The following is a 27,483-nucleotide window of genomic DNA, read 5'->3' as shown; positions in this document are numbered from 1 at the left end:
AATACTATCTTCATCTTACCTATATGTTTGTATTGTTTGTATATTATAAAATAATAATACATAAAGTGTTCTCTATATGCAAACATAAAAATACAAAAAAAATTTGAAAAGCTTTTAAAAAATTGTTTTATTAATATATAAGTCAAATGAGTTTTTTTTAGTTCAGTCATAGTATTGGTTGCGTTAAGATCGTTTGGTGATTTTTTTTTACTAACAGTATTTTTTCTTAATCCGTTGACAATATTTATTAACTACTCAGAAAACGAGAATAGTTTGATTTTTCGATTTTTTGAATAAATTTGTTTTTTTATATTTCTTCTTGATTTAAAAGAATTCCCTATATTGGGTGCGGTTAAATTTTGATTCAAAATCAAATTTTTGTGGATTACTAAATTTTAAATGTAAGTACCTACCAAAATAATATTTGTTTTAAGTTAAATATAATATAAAATTATTGTGAATTTTTTAAACTTATGTAGTTGAGAATGTGAAAATAAAATTTATGTGAAATTATACTTATGTATATATTTAACATAATTGTATACACATATACACAAACGTACTTATTTTACATTATATATGGATAAGTATGTACATACATATTGTATACCCTACCATATACTTAATACGTAGTTTTTTTTTTTTGAAAAACATCACAAATAAGTTACATACATACATACTTACATATAGTCTATTTTTAAAGTATTTCAAAGAGAAATTTATTCAATTGGTTTTTTAAGAAAAAGATAAAAAAAAGACGCTGTCAATTAAAACAAATCAAAAGAAAATTAAGTGGAAAATTAAAAAAAATGTATGTATATTTTTTTTTAATTTAATTTATTGGTGACTCATACTATTCAAAAATCAATTTACATTTCAAAATCAAGTGAAACGAAGTTTCTATTTAAAATGTGTTTACCAAGAAGTTTTTATTTTATCATATTCTCCAATAAAAATTGATGATGAATGTAATTTAAAAATAAATATATTGTATGTATGTATGTATGTATGTATATTAAAATATGCACTTTAAACAAATTTAGATATTTATTTGAATATAAATACATATATATATTATGTATATATATGTATATAATTTATATATATATTCCTAAGGCCATTTGTTTAGAATGTTTTTTTTCATTTACATAAATATATTCCCTATAATACATATGTATGTATGTACCTATTCATTATTACCACATTATATACGTGTTATTAATGAATCATCCTACTGCAAATTCTCTAAGCATAATATTATAAAAAAATGTACTATGCTTATATTTACATATATACATACTTGTGTACATATATATGTATTGTATATGAAAATGCCTTTACATAACAAGTACATAATTACTATACGTACATACATAGGTACTTGTTTTTATTCCAAAAAAAATTAGTAAATTTTTTATTTCAACTAAAAACATCAACTCTAAAAAATGATTTAATACGCCAAACAAGATCCAAAGTTTGGTAGGCTGGTTGACTAGCCCTGCTCTGTTTAATTATTGATGTTGGTTGATGGTAAATGTGGTGATGATATGATGTTACTTTTTTGTTTTTTATTTTATTTATTTTTTTTTTTCGAGTTCCGATGACATCATCATGATTCGATTTTCACATAACATAGAGATGTAGAATGATCTATAACGTTTGTATATATGTTTTTATATATGAAAAAAGAAAAACTAAACGAAAAAATTTCTGTACATAAAAAAGTATATACATATGTATGTATGTGTTTATGTATCTATATGAATAATATAATAAAATAATTAAATTTTTTTTATGTTTTCCATGACTATTTTTGCATGATTTGGAATTTTATTCTTTTATTTTTTTTTTTACGTTTAAACAAAACCTTTTTTTTTGGATGTTTTTAGGAACTTTTAATTCAAATTAGAATCAAATACGCAACAATAAAAAATGTAATAAAATAAAATTTAAAAGAAATATTTGTTAGCAAAATTCTCAATTATGGTATTTGCTTTATACATACATATTATATACATACATATTTAAAGATATACAAGAATATTTATTTAACCACAGACTATTAAATTTTTAAAAAGAAGTTACATCGGGTTTCGAGGAAAATCTACATTTACTACCTATGTATGTACCTATGTACGTGTATATGAACATATAGGCAACAATAAAAATTAAAAAAATTATGTAATTTTTCCTTTGAGAATTGCATTTTCTTAAATATATTCAGTCATAGGTGATAAAACGTGTTTGAATTAGTATAAGTATATATACAAATAATATGAATTTTATAATGTATAGAACTCACATATACATTATACATATGTACATATATATATATATATATACATATATTAAGCAAAGCAATTTTGTCAAGAAAAATAATAATATATTAATTAAGAAGAAACCGTTTTCTAAGAACTGTTCAAAGAACTGTGCAATTTAAATGATATTTTCTATTATGTACTTATATGCATACAAGTGTGTAAGATTAATCTGTACATATTATGTAGGAAGACAAAGATATTTTATAATCTACTTAAAGAATACAAAGTGAAAATTTTTACCCATTTCTATAACATCCAAAGATTTAATTAACATAAAATTGAAAAATAAATTTAAGTTTTACAATTTATAGTTCTAAAACTGTGAAATTAATTTTATTTACATATATGCAAAAATTAATTTTAATAAAATTTTTGCATAATGTAAATAATATTTTCTTTTATCAAAAATTCGCTCTTATCACAAAATAACAAAATGATTTAATTACAAATATTGTATATAAATACATATACCTATATGTATTATAAACAAATACATACATTTGTATGTATGTACATACATGTTATATTTTGTGGCTTTAAAATACTACGTGGGTGAAATTCTTATTATCTATCTATTCATATACATACACATGGGTTTATTATACAAAACATACATACATATATACACGAGTACTTTAAATGTTTATATGAATATGGATATGTGAACGCTTTTATATCACAGATTGCACATACATAAATACATAAATTTTTTCATTAAACGGGATACGCTATTTTTTCTAAAAACTTTCATCTCATCTCTTCATAGTTGTGTTAGAAACCGGCTAAATATTTTCTCTATGTATATGTACATACATAAGTATAAGTATAAGTACAATATAAATATGCATATTATATATGATATAAGTATGTATGTAGGTATTATGTTTAATAAACTTATGCCAATTGTATTTTGAATACCCAGAATAAATTTTTAAATATAAAAGAAATTATTAAAACTTATTCAATTTTGTATACACGTACACGTATAGGCCTTTTTATACAAAATTTTAAAGAGGAATGAACCTTACAACAGCGTTTTTCTTATTTTTCTTTTCATATCTTGAAAAATACTCAAATTACAACATTATATAGATTAAAAATTGTGAACAATAACGATGCCCTTTTTCATTGAAATGAAGTCAAACGCCGACTTTCTCTTTTTACTTGACTTCAAGTGCACAATTGCTTATTTGTGTACTGAGTTCATATCGGTTTTGTATATGCTTGGGCAAAATATTTCCATACACTAAAATGAACAATTCAATAAAAAATTATTACATTTTCATTTTATAAAATCTCTTGCATTAGTATTTGAATTATTTTTTATCGCATTATATTTTAAATTTATTGTTCACGATGATCGCGTCATGTGATCTTATATTCAATTTCCAATGATTTAATAAAAAGTGAGACTGTATTAAGTAAAATAAAAAAGAAAAAAAATCAAAAAAAAAAAAAACATTTTAAAAGAGAAATGTGTACAAGTGGAAATTTTATAATAAAAAAACAAAACAGGAAAATTGTTTTTGTAGTAAAGAGCACACCTAAAATTAAACACAGCCACAGTGATGGTCATAAAAAAAGGTAACAAAATGATCAAGTTTTACAAATCTTATTAAACTTAAAGAATCCAAGTTCAAATTTTTTTTTACACATTTCTTCAATCTTCTTCTTATTCAATTAGTTACTTTGAATATTGCAGATTATATAGAATATAAATTATAGATTATAGAATATAATTGACAAATTCTTATAAAATTTTATTTCATTCTAATATATCAGAATTTTGTACGAGAACGTATGAGTAACAAAATACATACATACGCATTGCCCGATTATAAAACTACAATTGACTTATAAATTAATTAACATAATTTTGATAAATTTCGCTAATTTTATTAAACACATACATAGATAAAAGTTATCAGAATTATTTAAATCATTGCGGAATTTATTAAAATTATAATATGTATATCAATTTTCATACATATGGATGTAACATACATATGTACATATTATAGGATAACGAAATTTAATATACAACAAACATACATATACATACGTACATTAGTTTGAATGCTATTTTGTCAAATTAATTTTATTAACTTCAAAAAGCTTAAATTGACTATTCACGATTCATTTATTGAAAAACTTGGATGTGACAAAACATAGACATTTGTCTTTTGTAGATTTAGTTTTTGACAATTTATGAAAGTTCCTTTTTGTTTTCCATTTTAGCCACAATAAAAAATAAAATAGTTTAATGGTGGTCTATACCTTGCTATCAAATTGAAAGTCTTTTTTGATTTCAAACTTCCTTACTTTATTACAGTAACAATTAATTTATTTTATTCAGTAATTTGTTTCAATCTCTTTAAGAATGTTAATAAAAATTTTTGATAAATGTCGTAATTCAAAAAATTCAAACATTCAATGTTAAAGGCCAATTTTATTACAATTAATAAGTTTAAATGTGTATTAATATTGCATTGCTGTGATTGATGTAAAGGGTAGTCTTATATTTTTTTTGTACGAGAATCGTAGGAGAAACTAAAAAACAATAATATGGGATTTTTAATATTAAAAACCCCATATTATTTTTGAGTTTTGAGACTGAACCAATTATAATACTTCTATGGTACAGAGGAAATGTACAACTTGTTAAAAAATTTAGTTTATTTTTGTCAAAATTAATTCAAATTAAATTTATTGAAGAATTATATTATTGCAAAAGTGCAATGGAAATATCGAAGTTGAACTTAATCAGGTCAAATAAAAATACACACGTATGCATATATTTCTTTGATTTGATCATTTTAAATTCAACTTTTCGAGGACACGAACTCAAATTTTAATTAGTTTTAAGTACTTTTGCATTTAAAACATTTTTAACATAAAAAAAATACAAAAGATTTTCTAATATTGAGAATATCAGTTAAATATGGAACTAAAATATGCACAATCGGCATAACCATTTTCAATAAATCAAAAATATTTTATTCGTTCTACATAACTCAAAAATTTTAAGATTTAATTTTAAAAGTTTAAAATAGACAATGAAAATTTCTAGTTATCATGCTAAAAGAGAAAACCAAAATTATTGTTATACTAAAAATATTATAAATTCCTTTTCATACTAGCCATTTTGAAAATTTAATTAAAATAATCTCTTGAAACTTTCTTTTTGATTGTATTGGAAAATCATGAACCATAACATTATATTAAGACCTTCATAAAAAATAATCAAAACTCTGCAAATAAATTATTGCCCTTTTTTGTTTCTACATTTATTGATATTTATAGAGTAATTTTTTTGTTTTGAAGGACTTTTATAATGTAAACAAATATCTGCATAATGTATGTGTATGTATGTATGTATATATACAAACTAAACTTCAAAGTTAATTATATAATAAAACTAAATAAATGTTATATGGCAACTAACTAGCGTGTATTTAGATTTAAATGATAATTTTAATAAAATGCTGATTTGAAAAAATTTTATTGGTTAAAAAAATACTTTTTTTTTTCACTATCCTTAATTAATTAATATTTTCTTTTATTACATTAAAAAATCGATATTATTGTAACATACATACATACATATACATACTTACTTTTTTTCTACTAGGACGACAAAAAATAAGGTTTTCTATTTTTTTTTTTATCCTTGAAGGATTGGTCAGTAAAAAGCTTAGGAAGAAAAACATGTCATGTTATTATTGTAGTTAATTTTAGTATTTTGTATAGGGCAATAATTATATTGAATAGACAAATAAAAATTAAGGGAGCGTAGATTCAAACTAAAAAGAAAGTTAAATAAGGTATAATATTGTGTTTTTAGATTTATAACGTTTACGCTTCTTTTATACGGTTTGAAAAAGTAAAATTCATCTAAATAATTAAAAAATTCTATGAAATTATGATGAAATAAAACACATACATATTTGCATAATTTTTGAATATAAAATAATATTTTCTTTCTATATTGTATATAAAAAACTCCGGAATTTATAGAATTTTTCTAACTTGTTTTAATGCTTAAATATTAAATTTTCAAAATAATTTTCCTTGGTTTGATATTTTATTAAAATCTGTCATTTAATGTGGTTTTTCAAATGCGACTATTATTTTAAACGCAAAATACTATGTGGGTATTCTTTCACTATAATTATTCAAAATAAGGTGTGAATTAAAATTTTTCGCAAACAAAACAAAAAAAAATTTAAAGTTCCTAGAGTAAAAATTAATGTATAGTGAGCATGTTGCACGCAAAATGTATATTAGAGTAAATAAAGTGTCTTCTTCGAATTCAAAAAAAAATTCTTATTTTAAAAATTTTTTGAAAAATTACTAATTCGGAAAATTATCTATTCATTTTGTAAAATTGTTTTTAAAAACACACTGCTTTAATAATTCAATTTTAAATTTTTCAATATAATACACATTTAATTATTAGCTTGATTGAAATACAAAAAATTTGCAATAAATATGTGCAAAAAATCATTTTAATATAAAATATTTCTTAATATATATAAATTTTTATTCCACCCCCAAATCGATTCATCATATTTTATGACATTGTCAATTATGACATTGTTACTTATGTACTTATTAAAATTTTTGACGATGAAAAATCCATAAAAGTATATAAAAATCATCTTTAAAGGCGCAGTTCCATTATCCAAACATCAAATAAAAATTGGAAAACTTGTCTTCATAAATAAGCTTAAGTTTGTTTTATTTCAATTCACAAGCCATTAAGACTTTCAAAATATTGACATCAGTTTCTGTACTTATGTATATTCAACAAAATCCCAAAATTCTCAATTGCTTAAATCAATACTTACATATTTTCTAATGAAATATGATTCTATAAACCAGATTATCTGTATGATTTTATGCGAATTCTTAAGTTTTTAATGAACCTAAGTATCCAAATGTTTAGTTTTTTATTTGTTTTACAATTTCAAGAATTTATACTATCATTCATTCGAAAAAATACATAATTCGCTTTTGATATTAAAAGAATTTTGAATAAATCTATTTTTTTTTAAGTACATAGTATAAATATAGTACATTAGCAAATTCACTATACAACAATCAGAGTATTGTGTACAATTCAGTACTCAAAACAGCAAAAAAAATTTCTACATATTAGTTATAACTAATTTAATTAAAATTGTATTGTATACAAGTTTCATACAATTTGATACAATTTTAAGGATGCTTTTGAAATTTTTATTAAATAATTCTTAATAATAATATATTTATTGTACTAAAATTAATATAAGTATGTAAAACCTCATCTATTTTCATATATAATTTTATTCAATTTGTAAAAAATCCACTCTATTTTCCTTCATTTTATTAATATAAAATATTTTCTTTACGTGTGTTATTTGCGAAATATTATGTATATTTAATAGAATTTCTAGATTACAATCTACATTAGAATTTTATTTTTTACTTAAATTAATATTTAGTTCATGTTTTTTTTTATAACTTACAACAACTGATTAACGATTTGTTTACAAATCATTTCTTTTATACAATTCAATATAATGTTAGACATAGTTTAATCGTGAACATACATGTGTACATATGTATATTCATACATATAAATAGAATTTTACATTTAAAAAATACTATTTTTTATTTTTGTTGTGAGATACGTATACAACGTTACTATGTAATAGATTTCTATAAATTTGTATAAATTCTATTATTAGCAGATTGAGTCATAAATTCAATAGAAAAAATATTTTGAATTTTTTTTCAAGTTTTTTTAACTATACTCATATAGTTTTCTAACTAAAATTATTAGCATACGAGTAATCGGAATTTTTTATAATATTGGTAAGAAATTAAAGGTTAAATAAAATGAAAAAATGCAATAATACTGCAGTGGTTTTAGCTGCAAAAATTTTTATTAAATTTCCATTACAATTTTCTTTTTTGGAAAATTTTATCATATTTAAACGATATCTATGTATGTATGTAGCTATGTCCTATGCCATCATTGTCACAAAAAAGTGAATGAAAGAAAAACTGAATAAAAGGAAAGTCGAATGAAAAAGACCAGTCAGCTTATGTATTTTTCTTTCGTTCACGATAAACTGCTGTACAATTCATTTTTTAATGATGATACCAAAATTATTTTTTAATGATGATGATGAATGTTAATGTCTCACAAAAATGTGAATGATAATAAAATCATAGTGACAGGCCTCACTGATAATTATAATTGCAAATCAGCGATAAAAATTTGAATTTTTTAATTTTTAAATCTACATGTACAAAAAATACGGTCGAAATAAATTTAAATTTATTTTTTATTTAATTTAAACTTTGAACTTTGAAACAACATGGTTTTTCGACTTGGGCATTTTTTTTTTAAATTGCAGAAACAAGCATATTGCGTTTTTAACCTCTATACTATAAGAATTATTCTTAGTTTCTAAAATATTTGCATGAAATTAATTAAAAATTACATTCATGTTAATGTTACAGCTTGCAAATTTCGTTGATTTTTACGGAAATCCAATACGGAAAATAGTTTTATATAAATACACACGTACGTACATATGTACATTCGTATAAACATAATCAAGTACAAAATTAAATATATTTTTTTTTAATAAGTACATACATTATTTATTACATAAAATATCACATATTTTTTTTTACTTTTACGTAACCTTGTCAATATTTTTTTAAGGTTAATAAAACAATATATGATCACACATGTGATGTTTATATTTTGCAATTTTATTGCTCATACGTAAAACATAATAATTAAAGAAAAATTATTTTCATTGAGTAGGTAATGAATTTATTTCTTAAAACTTTTTTATAAAGCAGATTTTTATACATAATACCTTCATCATACATAGTACATAACAACATCGTTTACTTACTACAAACAACATTGACATAACTCAAAATTTGCACATTTGAGAAAATCTAATTTTAATGTTTTTTAGTGTATACATATTATGTTCTTGTCGTTGTAGCATTATTATATAATTTATTATAAGCGACAGTTTTCAAGCTAATAAATTGGTGTTTTTGCACAAAAAAGAAATGTTTTAAGCTCTTAACTTTGTATAAATATATCAGAAATAATGTTTTTTGAGTTACGTCACTGTTACGAGTATGCAGCAAATGAGCTTCATATTTTTGCTTATTTAAATTATTACAAAATCAATCTCATTTAAAATTCTTATATTTCGTTATAATTCGTAATTGTTACGTCATTATCAACAGCAGCGGTCTAAATATAATTCTTTGAGTCAATTTCTATTTAAATCTAAATTAGGTAAATCTAAATTAATTTATACTTAAAGTAATGTATGATAAGGCTGAAATTATGATGTATTAAATGAACTTAAATTAGTCAATCTTATAAGATGAATCATTTTAGTAGTCTCTTAGTCAAGCCATATTATAATGTACAGTCATCGAAATTGTAAGAGAATTAGATATGTAGCGTATACGTATGTATTCAATTTACACTCAAGTAGATGACGCTGGCCTGTAGCCAATGATAAAAAGGTATTTTTGAAAACTTTTTTCTTTATTTGTATGATTGATTCATCAAAGATTAAAAATTGAAGCTTCAATTCAATTATATATTGTGTATTTCTGTTACAAAAGCCTTGAAAATTATAATAACCAAGTTTATATACTCATATATGTAATTTATGCATTGTTAATTTTATTAAGGTTATTTACTCTAAAATTTGAATTACATATTGACTTTATGACGATTTGATTATGACAATTTTAAAAAAAGTAATTGATAATTAGCAATTATGAACGTTTATTTTCTTAAAGTTTATCTTTAAATGTTAAATAGATGCAATTTAGTAATTTTTTTTAAATTAGTTGAAAGTTTTTTTTTTCTTTTGTTACATTTAAGTATATGGGTTTGCTCATGGGACTCCTTCGGAGGTGTCAAAACTTCCAGCTGACGTAATACTGAGATTCGTCCGGAACCAAGAAATAGTGCTTATGTAACAATCTTATTGATCGAGGCCAGAAAGACTACAGAGCCTTGGTTCTCTGCAAAAAAAGAAAGGTTTAGGTCTGTTTAAAAAATTTCAAATTACTGGGTTAGAAACATTTTCGAGGCTTTATTTTTACTTTAAAATTAGAATTTTGAAATATCAAGTACTAAATTTTATAAATTTTTTTAGCAATCAACAATTGTTGATTAAAGTTCTTTAATTTGCGTTTATTTTATTGATTTTTGATTTTCTTAACTGGTTTATTTATTAATAATTTCTTTTTAAATTTTTTTTGAAAAAAACTTTAACTACTATCATAGCCAAATCGTATAAAATACATGAACTCGTTTTATTTTATGAGAGAAAGTTAATGTTTCTTTTTGATCTCGTTTGTACACTTAACATATCACAAGAAACGTGTTTTTTTTTTAAACTTACATACATATTCATAATATAAAAATTTAAAATATGTATATAAACATAAATATAAAAGTACATATGTACATACTTGCCAAAGTACATTTGTGTCTCGCAAATATTTCGTATGAGATTAAAAAAAAGCGCATTTTAAAGGTTAATATACGAGAAATTTGCAATGCCTTTATCGTCGTAACAAATTCTGTATTAGAAAATTTTGTTTGAATGTCCAAACTAAATGCAAAAAATCCCTGTTGTTAGTGAAAATGTAGCTTGAAATTATTTTTAATAAAAACATTAACGTAATTAGAATAATAATATTTTGTACAGATAGTTGACAAAGTTCATAAGAATAACATATGTAAAATTTTAGAAAAATTCTTAAATTTATTCGAACAATTTGCTATAGGTACTTTCCACCATATACATGATGATATAAAATCATTAAATTGGAACAATTTTTTTTTTTAAATAATGAAATACAAACATCATAATTTTATTAATTTTATTATAACTTATAACTGTATAGTTTTTAATTTATACCGTAAATAGTGTAAATAATAACATTATATAAAAGAACAAATTTTATTAAGTATACATATACACATAATAAGACAAAGAGTTCTATTTATTTCTCCCATTTCATATTATGAAAAAGTTCTTCATACTTGCATTGCATTGCAAATAATGAGAGAAAATTTGTAACTCAATTAATAGCAGTTAGCAGCCCAATTATTTTTATGTAATAATTTTAAAAACATTCGTATATACATTATAATATTTTAATTTATACTTTTAAAATTTTTATCAAAATTAATGTTTGCATATTGTCTTTTTTTCTTACAGTTTGCAACAAATTAAAAATCATTAAAAATGAGTTCCGCTGAATATTATCCATTCAAAGTAAGTATGAAATAGAAAATAAATTAAAGCTCCCTTTTATAACCTTCATAGGAAATATAAATCTTTGGAAAACAATAGGATCTGCATTAGAACGTTGAATAAAAATTTTAATTTTTAAAAGGGAATTTGAAAAAAAAAAATTATAATAGTGATTTTATTATACGAGTAATTTCAATAAAATACTTATTTCAAAATACACGATTTACATTAGATTCAAGATTATTGACTAAACTGTATCATATAGAATACTTCATTTATTTCTTAGTTTAAAAATTATTAACCTCCAAACAAAAAATTTAATGATTTTGAATTTATGGTTTATAATTTTCAAGGTCAAGCAAAATTTAAAATGATAGCGAGAGAAGAAGTATACTTTCAGTTAATAACTGTAAATATGCAAGTTCAAATATTTTAGGTCTATAATTATATATGTACTTTTTCTTCGCGTGTCATAAACTTCCAGTTTAAGCCACTTGAGATATAAAAATATTTTCAAAAATTTCATTAAATCAAAGATAAATTTTTCACTTTTAGTTATATATTTTTTATTCCGAGAATTTAGAAAGAAGAAACTATTAAAATAAAAGGAAATTTAGTGTAAAAACAAAATTTATATTCATGAGTGCATGATTAAGACTATATAATGTCTAAAAATATAAATGAAAAAATAAGATAAAGTTTCAATTTATTGTTTTTATTTTTTTTTATGGTGTTCTGGGATACATGAAAATAGTGTAAACATTTATTTTAGTTGGCATTAGTCCAAAATAAAAAATCAGAAAAATTCAAATGAACAGAATATGAACAAAAAAAACAAAATTTTAAGTAAGGCTATTAACTTTTAATAGGGAATTGGAAGGTTTCTATAAAATTTGTGGTTAGCTTTGTTATTTTCAATAATTTATTAAAAGTTTTTCAATTTTTGTATTAAAAATTTTAATAAATTTTAATTGTCTAACAGAAATGAAATGGTAAAGCTCTTCAAAAAAGAATTTCAAATATATTTTATGAATAGTGTTGAATAACTATATAATTTATTTTTATTTAACTCTGAATGAATTTCATTTCCTTTTTTTAGTATACATACAAAATCATCATGACCATACTTTTAATATATTTACACTTAATAGCAAAAGTGTAACAACAATTTAAAAATTTAAATTTATTATCATTTTTTTTTTTGATAATTTTTATTCCAAATTGAATTATTTTTTTTTATGTTATTTAGAAAATAATTCTTCTTAATTTCGCATTTGCAAAACTTAAATGAAAATTTTTTTAAAAGCAAACAAACATAAAAGTAACAATCAATATTAAAAAAACAGCTTGTACACTAATAATTAGTCCGTAAACCTTTTCAGGATTTTAAGTAATTCAATTATAAGTTCCTTGACAAGGTTTGCGATATTATTTATACTGGAATTGCATACTAATCATCTTTGAGTACAATGCCAAAGTTCATAAATACTTTCTGGTACATTTTGACAATTTGTCAATTGACACTGTGAATTCAGTTGTGAACACATCTTTGTCTCAAAACATAGAAAATCAAACCAATTTTTAATAATTTTTTTTTTTCCTCAGTGTAAAAAATAACTTAAAAATATTTAGGTATATATTTTCGCTAATTAATTGTTTTAAGATTTAAATTAACACGTATGTATTTTCGAAAATTATATTAATAATACTTTGAAACTACCACATGCTTACACGCATGATGTAACAAATAAATTATAGTATCACACAACTCGGAAATTTTATACGGAAATTTGTAATTAAAATCTTGTTCATAACTCTAATATAAAAATCTTTTTTAGTATTTTATAATAATGGAAGTAAATTTATTTACACTCAACATATTAGAAACTGGTATATCAACATATTATTAGTGAACTATCAAAAAATTTTATATTAAATGTATATAAGGTATGCCTATAAGATCATTTTTAAAAAATATGACTAGTATTCTTGGACAGGTATCTAGGTAAATGCCTAGATGCCTGTGCAAGAATACCTTATTTATTCTTTTCATTCAGTTGTCTACAGACGAACGAATTTTATATATGTTAAAATTGAAATAAATTTTTGTATCTTTCTATTTTCGAAAATAAATTGTCTGGAACTTGATATTAACTTAAGTATTTTGTTATAGACCAGTAATAATAATCAATGGATAACAAATGAAAAATTTAATTTTAATTTCAAATATAAAATGCATTAGAATTTTCTTTAGTAAAAAATTTTGAGAGTGAAACAAATTTTTTAAAGTTTTTATAATAACAACTTTAACAACCTGTATTTTTAACCCCTACTTTTAATATTTAATTTTCATAGTTGTAGTCAAGGTTCCAGACACTTAAACTAAACACATTAAATAAAAAAATAATGAAATAAATGATAAATTGTGCCTGTTATGCTTTAAGTTTGTTTTTAATAATAATTTTTTTATTCTTTATTCCAATTTAAATGTAAATACCTGTGCGTATTAAACCTCAATTTTCTTATATTTATAAATATTTTTTCTTTTTTAATATTAAATAGTTTTGTTGTTATAAATTTGTTGTGCCTTTTCAATTGAATAACCATTTTAAAAAATTCTATTATATTTAAATTATAATTTGTGAAAAGAAAAGATGAAAAATATTTTAAGATGATGTCATTTTAAAGCTTTTTTTTAAAACACCTTCTATTCATATTCACTTCCAATACATACCTACATATATATATATAAATAAGTAATAAAAAAAGTTAAATTCTCAAACCTAAAAAATAAAAATTTTATTATGTTCAATATAAAAAAAAAAGTTAGCTTTGTATACCTATGTCTACCTATATAGAAAAATTGTTCAGAACTCAGTTCAGTCAGGCCATATAGAAAAAATAATTTTAATTGTATGAGTATAAAGAGTGTGACACATAGAATGAACTGTTATATTATTTTACTAAAGTTCAATAAATAACTTTAATATACATATTATCGAATATAAATATATATATATAGGTGGAATTGCGACAAAAAGCGATAATAACTTGAATTTTTATAACAAATATGAAACATTTTTTAACACTTAAAAATTATGTAATCAATATTTTATAAAATAATCATTGTTCCATGCGAAAAATTCCCATTTAATTTTATAATTAGTTACTTGTTACTAAAGAAAACATGAAACAAATGAAATTACTGCAATCACCGTCAAGGGAAATTACAAACGACTGTAAGCAAATTGATAAACTTCATTTACAAATGTTTAAGTGTTTGCCCATTGTTGTGAATATTAATTAAATAGTTAGGATTCACGAAACTTTCAAATTCTTAAATATTTCTTTAATTTCAATTAAACTGTCTTTTACGAGTTCTTTAATATTTTTAACATTGCTGACGAGTTCACAGAAAAAAAATGAAGTTCCTAAAAAAATTTTAATGAATCATTTCTTATATGTATGTCTTGCTTTCTACATTTAAAATCAAATATTATTAAAGTTACGATAAAATGTCAAGAGACAATCCATCATAATTACGTGATATCTTGACTGTGTAATTTCAAAAAGAAACTTAAAATTTAGGGAACATTTAGTAAAATGATTTTGATTAAATTTCAGGTAGGATTTTTTAATGAACACTATAATTATTATACTCGTATCTTCATATATTAAACTGTTATTGATATTTTCGTCAAATATTAGTATTAATGATTTTTCTTCTTTATATGTTTTGTTTGTCAAAATTTACTTTACCTAACTTCATCACAATAATTAATAAGAAATTTCATTAATATTTTGTTTTTTTTTTTTTTTTTTCGTATAGTGTACACCAACTGTTTACCCAGCTGATCCATTCGATCCACAAGAAGATGCAGCAACTCTTCGTAAAGCTATGAAAGGTTTTGGTACCGATGAAAAAGCTATTATTGAAGTTTTAGCACGTCGTGGTATTGTACAACGTCTTGAAATTGCTGAAGCATTTAAAACATCATTTGGTAAAGATTTAATATCTGATTTAAAATCAGAATTAGGTGGAAAATTTGAAGATGTTATATTGGCTTTGATGACACCATTACCACAATTTTATGCAAAAGAATTACATGATGCTGTTGCTGGTATTGGTACAGATGAAGAAGCAATAATTGAAATTTTATGTACATTATCTAATTATGGTATCAAAACAATTGCACAATTCTATGAACAAATGTATAATAAAAGTTTAGAAAAAGATTTAAAAGGTGACACAAGTGGTCATTTTAAAAGATTATGTGTATCATTAGTGCAAGGTAATCGTGATGAAAATCAAGGTGTTGATGAAGCAGCTGCTGTTGCTGATGCCCAAGCATTATTTGATGCTGGAGAAGGACAATGGGGTACAGAAGAATCAGTATTCAATTCAATTTTAATAACACGTTCCTATCAACAATTACGTCAAATTTTCTTGGAATATGAAAATATTGCTGGACACGATATTGAAAAAGCAATTAAAAGAGAATTTAGTGGTGCAGTTGAACAAGGCTTCTTAGCTATTGGTATTTAATTAATATTTACTTATCTATTATTAGAAAAAAAAACCTCATTAAAAATTAATATAATTAAAATTTAATTTAATTTTTAGTTAAATGCTGTAAATCAAAAGTTGATTACTTCGCTGAACGTTTACACGATTCAATGGCTGGATTGGGTACTAAAGATAAAACTTTAATTCGTATCGTTGTTAGCAGATCGGAAATCGATTTGGGTGATATTAAGGAAGCATTCCAAAATAAATACGGAAAGAGTTTGGAATCATGGATTAAGGTAAGATTACTTTTTTATATTTTGTAAAATAAAATAAATATTTATACAAAAAAAGTATGAAAGTTTTAAACTAAAAATGAAAACAATTGTGAATATGTATGTACATATATTGAAATTCAAATTGAGAGAAATTTATTCTAAACTTAAAACTATGAAATTTAAATGCTAAATGCTTTTAGGATTAAAAAAATTCGTAACTTCTTTCATTTTTATTAATTTAATTACGAAAAATTTAAAACAGAAAAAATTGAAAATATTAAAACTTTCATACATGCTTTACGAAACATCATTTTGTGCACCTATATGTCATTGATTGAAAAGTTACATAAACAAAATTATGTATACGTGTATATATATATATATATATATATATATATATATATATATATATATAAATATATATATAAATATATATATATATATATATATAAATATATATATATATATATATATATAAATATATATGTGTATATATACATATATGTATATAGGGCTTTTATGTGCTTTATGTGTTTTTTCAAAATAATTTACATATATAATTTTTTCTACGTATTTGGAAGTGGGTCTACTTTCCAACTAACAAAATTTGCAATAATTTTTAATTTATCACTATTCTGTTAACCAATTTTGCCAAAGTTAAACAAATTTAACCCATTATTACTTTACTTAATATGTATATTAATATATAAATTCAAATATATGTACATATTCTTTAGTTTATAGCTCAAATTTAATTTAATCATTACAGCGTAATTGAAAATTCCTATTTAATAAATTAATTAAAATCTTTAAAATAAAATAAAATTTTTAAAGAAAAATTCATATAATTTTAACGAATCAATATTAAATTTGTATAGGAAATTTCAGTATTTCAGGAGTTTAACGGTATTATTTTTGTTAAATAGCTGTAGAAATTGTGATTTTGTTGTATTGAAATTATTCGGTTGAATTATTTCTTTCTTTTTTTTATTTTTTCAAAATTCGTGATATTTTGATCGTGATCGTAAAATATCGTGATATTTTGATCATTTTAGAATTATAAATATAATTTGAAATTTAAAAGCGTTGATGCCTAGCTAGACTAATCCAATTGCACATTTTATAATATAATTTTGTTTTAATATTTTGTAACTAATATTAAATAGGATAAATATGTTAGTAACTAGTAAGTAAAGGATTTATGCTTACTTAGTTTGTTAAACTTTATTTTGGTCACTATAAAAACCTGGAAAATCAGAAATTCCTTAAGTCAAAGATAAAATTTTATTTATTTTATATTTTTCTTTTACACATTAATTTATTTCGGAAATGTAACTCTTACATTTTTCGTTTAATTCTTTTAAAATATAAAAGCACTAAAAGTTAGAAAGTGTAAAAATAAAACATTCACGTCTCAATGCAATTCAGTTAGTAAATTTTTACCTTTTTCTCACATATTTAAAACGTTTAAAGTGTAAAAAGTGAAGAAAAAGTGATATATTACTTGGAAAAAATTATGAATTTAATAATTAATTGCTTAAAATAAATTGGGTTTGGTAAATATTTACTTTTATGTTTTTTACATTTATAATTCTCTTTTTTTAAGTGAGTGAGACACAAATTAAGACACTACACAAAAATGATAATTCTGTAAAATTTTATAACAAATTACTTATATAATTTATTAATTTGCTAAAGAAAATATTTCAGAATTTTAAAGGTTTTTGGTCCCCTTTGTTTTGCTTATCCCTTTATACATATTTCGATATGTACGGGCTTTGGTTTACACATATTATATGGCTAAGTCATATTTAGATATTTTTTAGATAAATTTTTTAATTATTGGGGAGGTTAAAAACTTTGAAAGGTTGTTTCAAAAAATAGCTTTTATTGTTATAATAGATAAAATCCGACTTAAAATTTAAATGTTTGATTGGATTACATTAATAACCCTATTATAATTTTGTTTTAATACAAAATGTATTTTTGTTTTTGTTTCTGTAACTTTTTCAAAAAATAAAAAAAAAAAAATTAAAACCCTTATCTTTTTTTTTTTAATTAAAGAGAAAAAAAAATACGATATCAAAATCAAATTATTTTTGTTTGCAGGGTGATACCTCCGGAGATTACAAACGCGCTCTATTGGCTATTGTTGGATATTAAAAACAATAAAAGTACAAAAAGAAATCAAACTTAAAATCTGAAAACGAATGAAACAATATTTTTTGCCAGGATTATACTAAACACGTCCATCTCACATAGTAATACAAATAGGAATTCGTGTTTTAGAAACAACTGACTGAATAATAAGACCATTATATATTATTGTTCCATAAATTTCTCATATACATCCATAATAGTTGCCTTAAGAGAACAGAAATCTAGGTTTAAAAATATATTTTTTTTTAAATTATGAATCTCCAAAAATAATGTATAAAATTAACTTATTATTACAATGAGACTTATATTTTTTTTTAGTATCTCAAAGTTTATTATAAATTCATTAATGTTAATGTCATCTAATTAATCTGTTAAACTTAAAAAATCAAATTAAAAAATTATATTATGTAGATTTGTTATAAATTTTACAGAAAAAAATGCAGTGGCCTAAGTGTTCTTAATATTTTAAAATATGTGTATTTGGTAAAACGATAAATTTGTAATTATTATTTTATATTCTTGTAATATTGCAATAAAATGTTCAAAATATATTTTGCATTAAGTACACACTTAATTATAAAGAATTGTGAAAAAATTAAAAATAAAATTTACTACAGTATTTGCAGTATGATATATTGAATATTACCCAGTTGTGTTTTTTAAAATATTGCAACAAATTACAAATTAAATAGTTATTAATAATGTCAATAGTCTCAAATAAATTTTAGAAATTTTTGCAAAACAAATAGAGTAAAATTTTTTAATGAAATTTACGTTTTAAAAATTGAAATTTTTCTAGCTCAAATAAATTTACTGTAGAAGCAAGTAAAATTGCTTAAATATTAAAAATTTTAGATTTTTTCTACATAAAAAATTATTAAAACTTATTTAAATTTACATTATACATATACAATACTTACATATATGTATATTAGGAAGCCATAAATATTTTACATATATACATACATAATATTTTTTATAAAATTTTTGGATATTCTTATTACTGTTGTTGCTTTAAATTTTGAATGTCGCTTAGTAAAAAAAAAAAAAAACAAAAATGTTAGTGTTAAAGAATGTAGTTTTTTTCAATTTATGAAAAATTATCTATAATAAGAATGTTTAGATTATAACAAAATGATTAGCATAAACCTAATCTTTTACATACTTATTAATCTATACTATTTACCTATTTTTATTTTCATATAATATTGTTTTCATTTCAATTTCAATAAAGTTAATTAATGAAAATAATAATTTTTTTTTAATTTCACGTCATATATTGTGTGTAGCCTTACTACAGGGATCAATTGGAAATTTTTAATTTTTATATCATATTAATTTTATGCTTTGTCTTTATTTATTATAATGTGTACATATATGTGAAAAATATAAAATATAATAAGAAGAAGGAACAAATGAGTTAATTTACAGATTGTAATGTGGTAATGTATATGTTAAATTTGTGTTACCAACATTGAAACAGATATTTCTTTTATGTTTTATAATATTACGATGAATGATTGAAAATTCTCCATGTTTATGTATTTAATAATAATATTATGACTCTAGTTTGTTGTAAATGCACCATACAGAAAAGTTTTATATGTACAGTGATTCAGTTTTTTTGTTTATAGTTTTTTTTTTTCATTTTTTTTTACATATTTACAAATAATAACTATAGATTACATTTTTTAGCCATTATGTCTAAAATAATAAATAATTAATAAGTAATTTTCTTTCGAATTAATCTTTTTACTTCACATTTGTTTATTGTTTTTATTTCTCATTGTACATAATGCATTCATCTTACAATTTAATTGTTTCTTTACAATTAAATATAAAAAAGTAATGAATATAAGCTCCTGTTGTAATAATATGACTAATGTTGTCACGTTTGTATACGTACACCGTCATTAATTACTTATGCACTATAAAGTATTTATACTGCATTATAGTGCAATGTATTTCTAGCACATACTATCAATTTAACGAAATAATTTTAAGTATTGTGCAACCAAAATTTTGAAACTTAAAATCAAATTAACTATTTGTATTCACTCTAATACACATACATGAATGGCACCCTTAATGTATGAATATTGTAAAGTTATAATGAAAAAATAAGAATAACAAATAAATTTTTCAGCAGGAGTTTAATATTATTTTTTATCCACTTAAATGTAATTATAATTCAAATAGAATTATTATATTAATTAGAAATAATATTTGTACAAATAATATGTAAACATTTCTAGCAAATTAATATATAATACTCGTATATACTTATATGGAATTTAACTGTTTAAATACACTTCTATTATGCATTTTTTGATGTGCTCAAAGACAATTGGAAAATAAAACTTATGAATTCATTTATGCATGATCTTAAATAATTAAATAAAAAATAATCACAAATATTTTCTTATATATTTTCAAATAAATTTTTTTAAAAAAATTCAGAAGTTATAGATCACATTTTCTGTTTATAAAAAAAAACAACACTTTTCACATTTTATCATTTCTTTCAAATTCTATTATTACAGGAGGACTGCGAAACTGAAAATGGATATTTACTAGCTACAGTTGTAGCTTGGTAAATTTTTCCTAAAACAATGAAAATTTATTCAACAAAAAAATTAAATTTACAACAAAAAAAAAAAATAAATTATTTAATTTCAAAGTATTTATAAATATTTGTTAATAATTATGATAATCAACAAAGTCGAAATGTTAATACTTATTTTTTTTAATAACCTGTATTATTTGTTACCAGTTAAAAGTAGCTTCAATCTATATAATATTTAATAACCAAATTTCAAGTTCATGTAGTTGCGTTTTTTCCTATACAGCTGAGGTAAATTTTCAAAATTATTTTTTATATGTATTACGATTAATTAAATATATTATTTTCTATAACATTTTCATTATTACTTCTAGTTTTAGAAGATCTTTTTCATTACATTTAATAATTTTTATTTTTTTATTTCTGTTCTTTACAAATTTTATCTTAACATATTATTTCTTTTTTAAATGCATATCATATTTCTAAATTTATCTATTTAACCTTAAATTTTTATTTTTAAAGATAATTTTATGAATAAATTATTTAAACTATTTACAAAATATTAATATTATTGTAATATATTCTACAATATCTAAAAATATTCAGTTAATTTCATTATAAATTTGACAAAATTTCAAATACATACAATAATTCCTATTATTATTGGGAGCATTATAATATTGATTGAATTTGGAAGCATAATATTTTTATATAAATTTTTGAATACTATCTAGAGTAATTTCTTTTTATTAAATATTTCTGTTTTTGCATTGCTGACTTAACTATGTTCTATGAATTGCACAATTCGTTGTGATTTCATTGTAAATAAAGTAAAATAAAACGCTTTTCTCTAACCATTGGTTTACCTTATCGGAGAAACATCATGCTGTTATTGGGTAAAATGAAACAGCTTTGAAAAATTTACTAATATTTTCACTCAATTTTATTTGAAATTAAAAGATAGGATTAAGTTTAAGGTACGAGTATTATTAGGTATTAAAAATAAAAACATAAACAATTTAAGAGAACCTTTATAATGAACTTTACTCACTTATAAAAATTTACAAATTGTCTATTTAAAATTAAAACGTTTTAATTTCCTACATTTGCTTCATTCATACTTATACTATTTTATTCTGAATTTTTTCATTAAAATATCAAATCTTTTTTTATATTAAAATTAATATATAATTTCATTAAACATAAAGCATTCATATAACATTATTATTGCACTCGTTATCAGTTTAAAAGCATTACATTAAAATTTTGTTGATTGTGTGTGACTGACAAAAAGTTATTCTGCTGTTACTTCAATTTCTTTCAAACGCAATTAAATTCAATAATATTTTATTATTTACAAGAAGCTTTGGCCCTACTGTGTAATGTCATTTTATTTAAAATTTTCAAATTAAGTATATAAGAAAACATAACTAAAAAATATTATTTAGACATGGCCCTAGTTACTAGTATGGTAATTAATACGTAGAGCAGAAATAAGCATGAATTTTTGTGTAAAATATTTTCGATATTTTAAATTGCGTGCAAGTTGCCAAGATCGGTGAGCATTTTAAAACTAAATATAAGTAAAGAGATACGTTGTGGGTGTTTTACAAATATTTTAATATAAAAGTGAAACATTTGAAAATACTATTTCTAAATTATTATAGTCAATCAAGTTAAATATAAATTTTTTTTTTATAAAAATAAATAAAAATTATGTAGTTGCGCTCATAATTTTTGACTTGAGAAAATATAGTCCAAATATTTATTCAAACTTTCTTTCAGTCACATACCCACATAAACCATTTCAAATAAAAATTTAACAACATATAACGTTAAAAAATACAAAATAATAAAAATTATTCCTTTTGAACAATATACATACATACATATACATAAATTATATTTACAGAGTGATTTGAATACCAAAAATGGCTATTTATTAGCTACTATTGTGGCTTGGTAAATATACATTTCAAAATAATAATTGCATGCGTACGTATGTGCATCTTCAAACACATTTATATGCATCAAAAATAAAAATTAATGTATCTTCCAACATCCGAGAGTCTGAAATGAAACTTCCAAAACTTGTAAAAAGTGTGTTTATTCCAGTACAAAGAAAAAGAACAACAAAATTCAAAATATTTAAAATTAAACTTAATTTTTAATTATTATTCATTAATATTTTAATAAAACTAAATGGTACAGATTTTTTTTTCTAAAATAAAAAAAAAAATTAAATATAATTTATTAGACACAAAATAAAATAACAAAATTCAATCGTTCGTTTAAAAGTTCAACACGTTTTATTGCAAAATGAAGAAGAATTTAAAAACACTGTTTGTATAAATACATGAACATACAGTAAATTTGATTAATCCCTGGATTTCCCAAATTTTTTATTAGTTTCACATCTACAAATCTGAAATTCTCAAATTCTTTCGGAATTTTGAGAAAATTTATTATGTACTTATAATTGCAATATTAAAAATAAAAATTCCAAAGCATGACCTAATTTTTTAGTTCATAGTAGTGTAGTGTTTAGCACTATCACGTTATCAGCTTAATATTAAAGTAAAACTTCACATATTCTTTTGAATATGGTCATATTATAATATTATATTAAAGATTTGTATACACCTGTCCAGGAAAATACTAATCATAATTAGATTTTACCAATTAAAAATATTTTTATAAAACTCTTTATGCTACCGTACCAGTGAATTTAAACGAATGATTGAACGAATGTATAATATTTTTGATAATTAAACGTTAACGTTGTTCATTATAGCATTTATATGTAATTGAAAATTATTTGGTTGTGGCAATATTCTTTTTCATGTCCTTCCACGTGTTAATTTTGAATTTTTTTCTAATTTTATGTAACTACAATTAATTTTGAAATATTATAAATGTCAATTACATTATTATTGTTCTTAGAAATTAAGATATTTCAAATATAGTTTTTAAGATTATAGAATATATATGTGAACATTTTTATTAAATATTCAATTATATAAAAATTGTTCTTATTATTATTTTTTTATAAATTCTATATTTATTAATTATAGTACTCACTATATGTATTCGTTTTTCTTTTATGTTTTATTACAAAAATATTTTTTTTATATATTATTAACATTTTGAGCTTTTTAATGTTTGTGTTTTGCGCAAAAATAAAGAGTTTTAACATTATATTGTAATTGTTTTAATTTGATTCAATTAATATATTTATTCCTAAATAATTATAATAATAAAGAAGCTAAAAAGAGCCTGTAATAAATTATATATTAGTTGCAAATTATATATTAGTTAGTATGTATTCAAAAATCAACAACACTAATACATTATTTAACCATCTTATAAACTAAAGGAATTTTCAAAAAATTCAGATTTAACTTAGATCTTAGTGTAAAGCATGTTCAATAAGTCAAAAATGCAAAATCTTCAAATGTAGTATGTTCGATAAATCTTTACTACAAAAGCAGCACATTTGTAGTATACTTAAAGTTGTAAAGTATTTTTTACAGATTTTTTTAAATGGTACAAAAAAAGATTAAATTTGAAAAATATCACATTGAAAAATTTAAAATATTAAAAATTTTAAAAAATTAAACTAGTTAGTTTTTGTAAATCTGTGCAATGATGCAAACAAAGATTTTTAAGATTTCAGTTAGAATTGTATGTGGATATCTGAATTATCAAAAATCTCCCTATGTACATATATTAAATTTCTGTTAGTATTTTAGGTCTTAGACTCAGTTTATCGCGATATGTAGCAAAAGCTGCGTTGTATTTATGTTCATAGACAATTTATATTATGTTGCTAACCTAGTTTGTTCATGTTCATAACTGTGTAACATTGCGTTACACAGTTATTTTTTTGCAATATTGCTTTAATAATAATCTCTTTTACTTTGATCTGCAAAATAAACTTATCTATGGTTCTATTTTTGTACATATTTTTATTTTGATTGACCCGATTTTGATAAAGATTGCTCTTTCACGATTTATTAATTTTAAATTAGCAACCTTAATTAAATTATAGGCTTTGGCTTATTTTCCTACTTTATTAATAAGATTATTATTTGGTAGTATAAAGCAGAATAAATGAAATTTTAGACTTGCAATAAATAAAATTCAAGATTTTTTTTTGAAGATTTTTATTTTCATTCTTATACGCCTTAAAAGTATTTGAATTTTTTCTAAGAATCGCCATTAATAGAGAAAAATATACAAGTACCAATCCTTGTCTCATAACAAACGATTTTTTTTATTAGAAAATTCTCAGATTCATAACGTTCCTTTTTGTAAATTTCATGCAAAAAATTTTCACTATGGGGATATGTTTTTATATTATTATATTTAAAATAATTAAAAAAAGTTTTTAATTTTAATTTTTTTCATGTTTTAAAAATCAATTCAATATAATCATAGTGCTACACCATTACCGACCCGAAATTTACAAAATTTCATATACAGTCTTGTTAATTATATTAAAAATTTCACATTAATTTTATTTGACTGTAAAATACATTTTCTGAAATTCCGAAATATAAGATTATTTCGGACATACATATTACATAAAATGATGATAATTATTGCTAAAATATAAATAATTCAAGCAAACATCAAATTATAATTTTTGCAGGAGGATGTTGGTGGTGATACTGGAGATGTTTTAGCAGAAATTGCAGCTTGGTAAATTGCAATTCAATAGGATTGTTTTAAAATTCCAAATTTCGAATACATGGAGAATAATTTCCATCATTTATAATTAATCTAAATATTATATTACATGCAAGCTTGTCCAAACTTTAAATTTATTTTTAATTTTATTGTATTTTTAAATTCTACTTTTGTTCTTGTACGATAACAGTAAGTGCAATTATTTGTGAATTTTTTTTTTATTTGTAAATTGTTAGATATTTACATTATATTTTGTGTGCATTTTGTACTTTAAAAATGAATAATTGTTAACTAATAAAAAAAAAAGGCAACTTGAATTTGTGCTTACATAAGATGAGTTGTTTTATTTTTGAATATTGAATGTTTATTGAATCTATAGGTGCACAAAATGTTATAGTTATACTTAAAATCTGCAATAATACAAATAGACGTATATGGTTATAAGTGTAACACATATTGTAAGCATTTTTCATAATAAATTTTGTCATATTATTGAATTTTTCTTATTCATTTTTATTTTTGTTTCAGGATGATTTATCCGGAGATTATCGCGACGTCTTGGTGACATTGGCTTCTTATTAATAATCATTACAGAAATGTATTACATTTTTTTTTTTAATAATAAATGGGTTGTCTATACTTACTGTGGCTATGGAATATTAATTCTAAAAAATAGAAGAATCAGCCGTTCATTTCATTACACGATACACATTTTTAGTGTTTTAGTTTGATTGAGGTCTTTTTAAATACTTTCATTTTAAATAAAATAAGAAAAAAAAATCGTGCATATAGAAATTTATTTTTTGAGTCTTTTTTTCGACTATTTTTTGAGAAAGATTTTCGTCCATTTGTATTTTAAATATTGGATTTGTAGGTAAGTGAAACAGTTGGGATAATGTTGCAAACTAATCACTTCGAAAATATCTTTATGATTTTTGTGTAGGTTCAACTTGGCCATTCCTTTCCTTTACTTTTCTGATCCATAAAATAAGATTAGTAAGTAAGCATTAAGGAAGTTTTACGCAGTGCTAATTTTATTGCTGAAACCGATATCACTAAAATTTAAACCGAATATTATAAATTTTTATTGTTTCTAGACCAGATAAGGCTGGCAAATTAATTTTTTCCTATTAATAAAATTAAACGAAAAAAGTGCTATAAGTACCTAAATTTTCAAATATATATGTATATATATGCAGCTAAATCATAAAATTATAATTTTGGATATTTTAATCTTTGGATATTGGGTTTCGTTTAATTATCATAGAAATATTCATAGAATATTTAAATTATATTGTATGATACAGTAAAGTTTTAATCATTTCTAAGTTAATTATCATTTTTAGTTCCCATAAATCATTCCAAATGCAAACCCAGATTGAGAGCTTTACATATTTTTCACCTATGTAAATAAAATGGTCGCCCTTTTTATGTAAGAAGGATTCTACTTACACTTGGGGAAAATTTTCATCTTTTAATGACTTCTGATGTTACATATAACTGATAGGTCCCTTTTTAAATTGGAAAAAATTCGTCCGAATTACATAAATTTAGCATAAGTTATAGTTTATTTTGTGATCAGAGGAGCCGTGGGGTCGTAAATACCATTTTGTGATAAATATATAAGTTTGCTTGTTTCCATCCACCGCAT

The 27,483-nt window shown here is 21.8% G+C and overlaps 1 protein-coding gene across 6 annotated transcripts; it reads left to right on the top strand.

Moving 5' to 3' along the window:
* The first annotated feature begins 172 nt into the window (after positions 1–172).
* LOC129609897 (annexin B9) lies at positions 173–26,631 on the top strand. Of its 6 annotated transcripts, XR_008697056.1 has the most exons (7): positions 173–401; positions 11,597–11,653; positions 15,462–16,170; positions 16,257–16,438; positions 21,121–21,431; positions 23,053–23,102; positions 25,795–26,164. XR_008697056.1 is itself a non-coding variant. In XM_055522135.1 (6 exons), exons 2-6 carry the CDS (start codon positions 11,624–11,626, stop codon positions 25,826–25,828), a joined length of 1,005 nt encoding a protein of 334 aa, XP_055378110.1. In that variant the 5' UTR covers positions 173–401; positions 11,597–11,623; the 3' UTR covers positions 25,829–26,164. The 6 variants fall into 6 exon arrangements, 4 of the variants coding, with proteins under 4 accessions (XP_055378110.1, XP_055378114.1, XP_055378112.1 ...); XR_008697055.1 differs by lacking the exon at positions 23,053–23,102; XM_055522135.1 differs by lacking the exon at positions 21,121–21,431.
* Positions 26,632–27,483: the final 852 nt, after the last annotated feature.

This window comes from Condylostylus longicornis, unplaced genomic scaffold (assembly GCF_029603195.1).
Source record: "Condylostylus longicornis isolate FDR11 unplaced genomic scaffold, ASM2960319v2 ptg000040l, whole genome shotgun sequence".
Lineage (NCBI taxonomy): Eukaryota > Metazoa > Arthropoda > Insecta > Diptera > Dolichopodidae > Condylostylus > Condylostylus longicornis.
The sequence above is the reverse complement of the archived record's forward strand: the minus strand, read 5'-3'. Positions and strand labels throughout refer to the sequence as shown.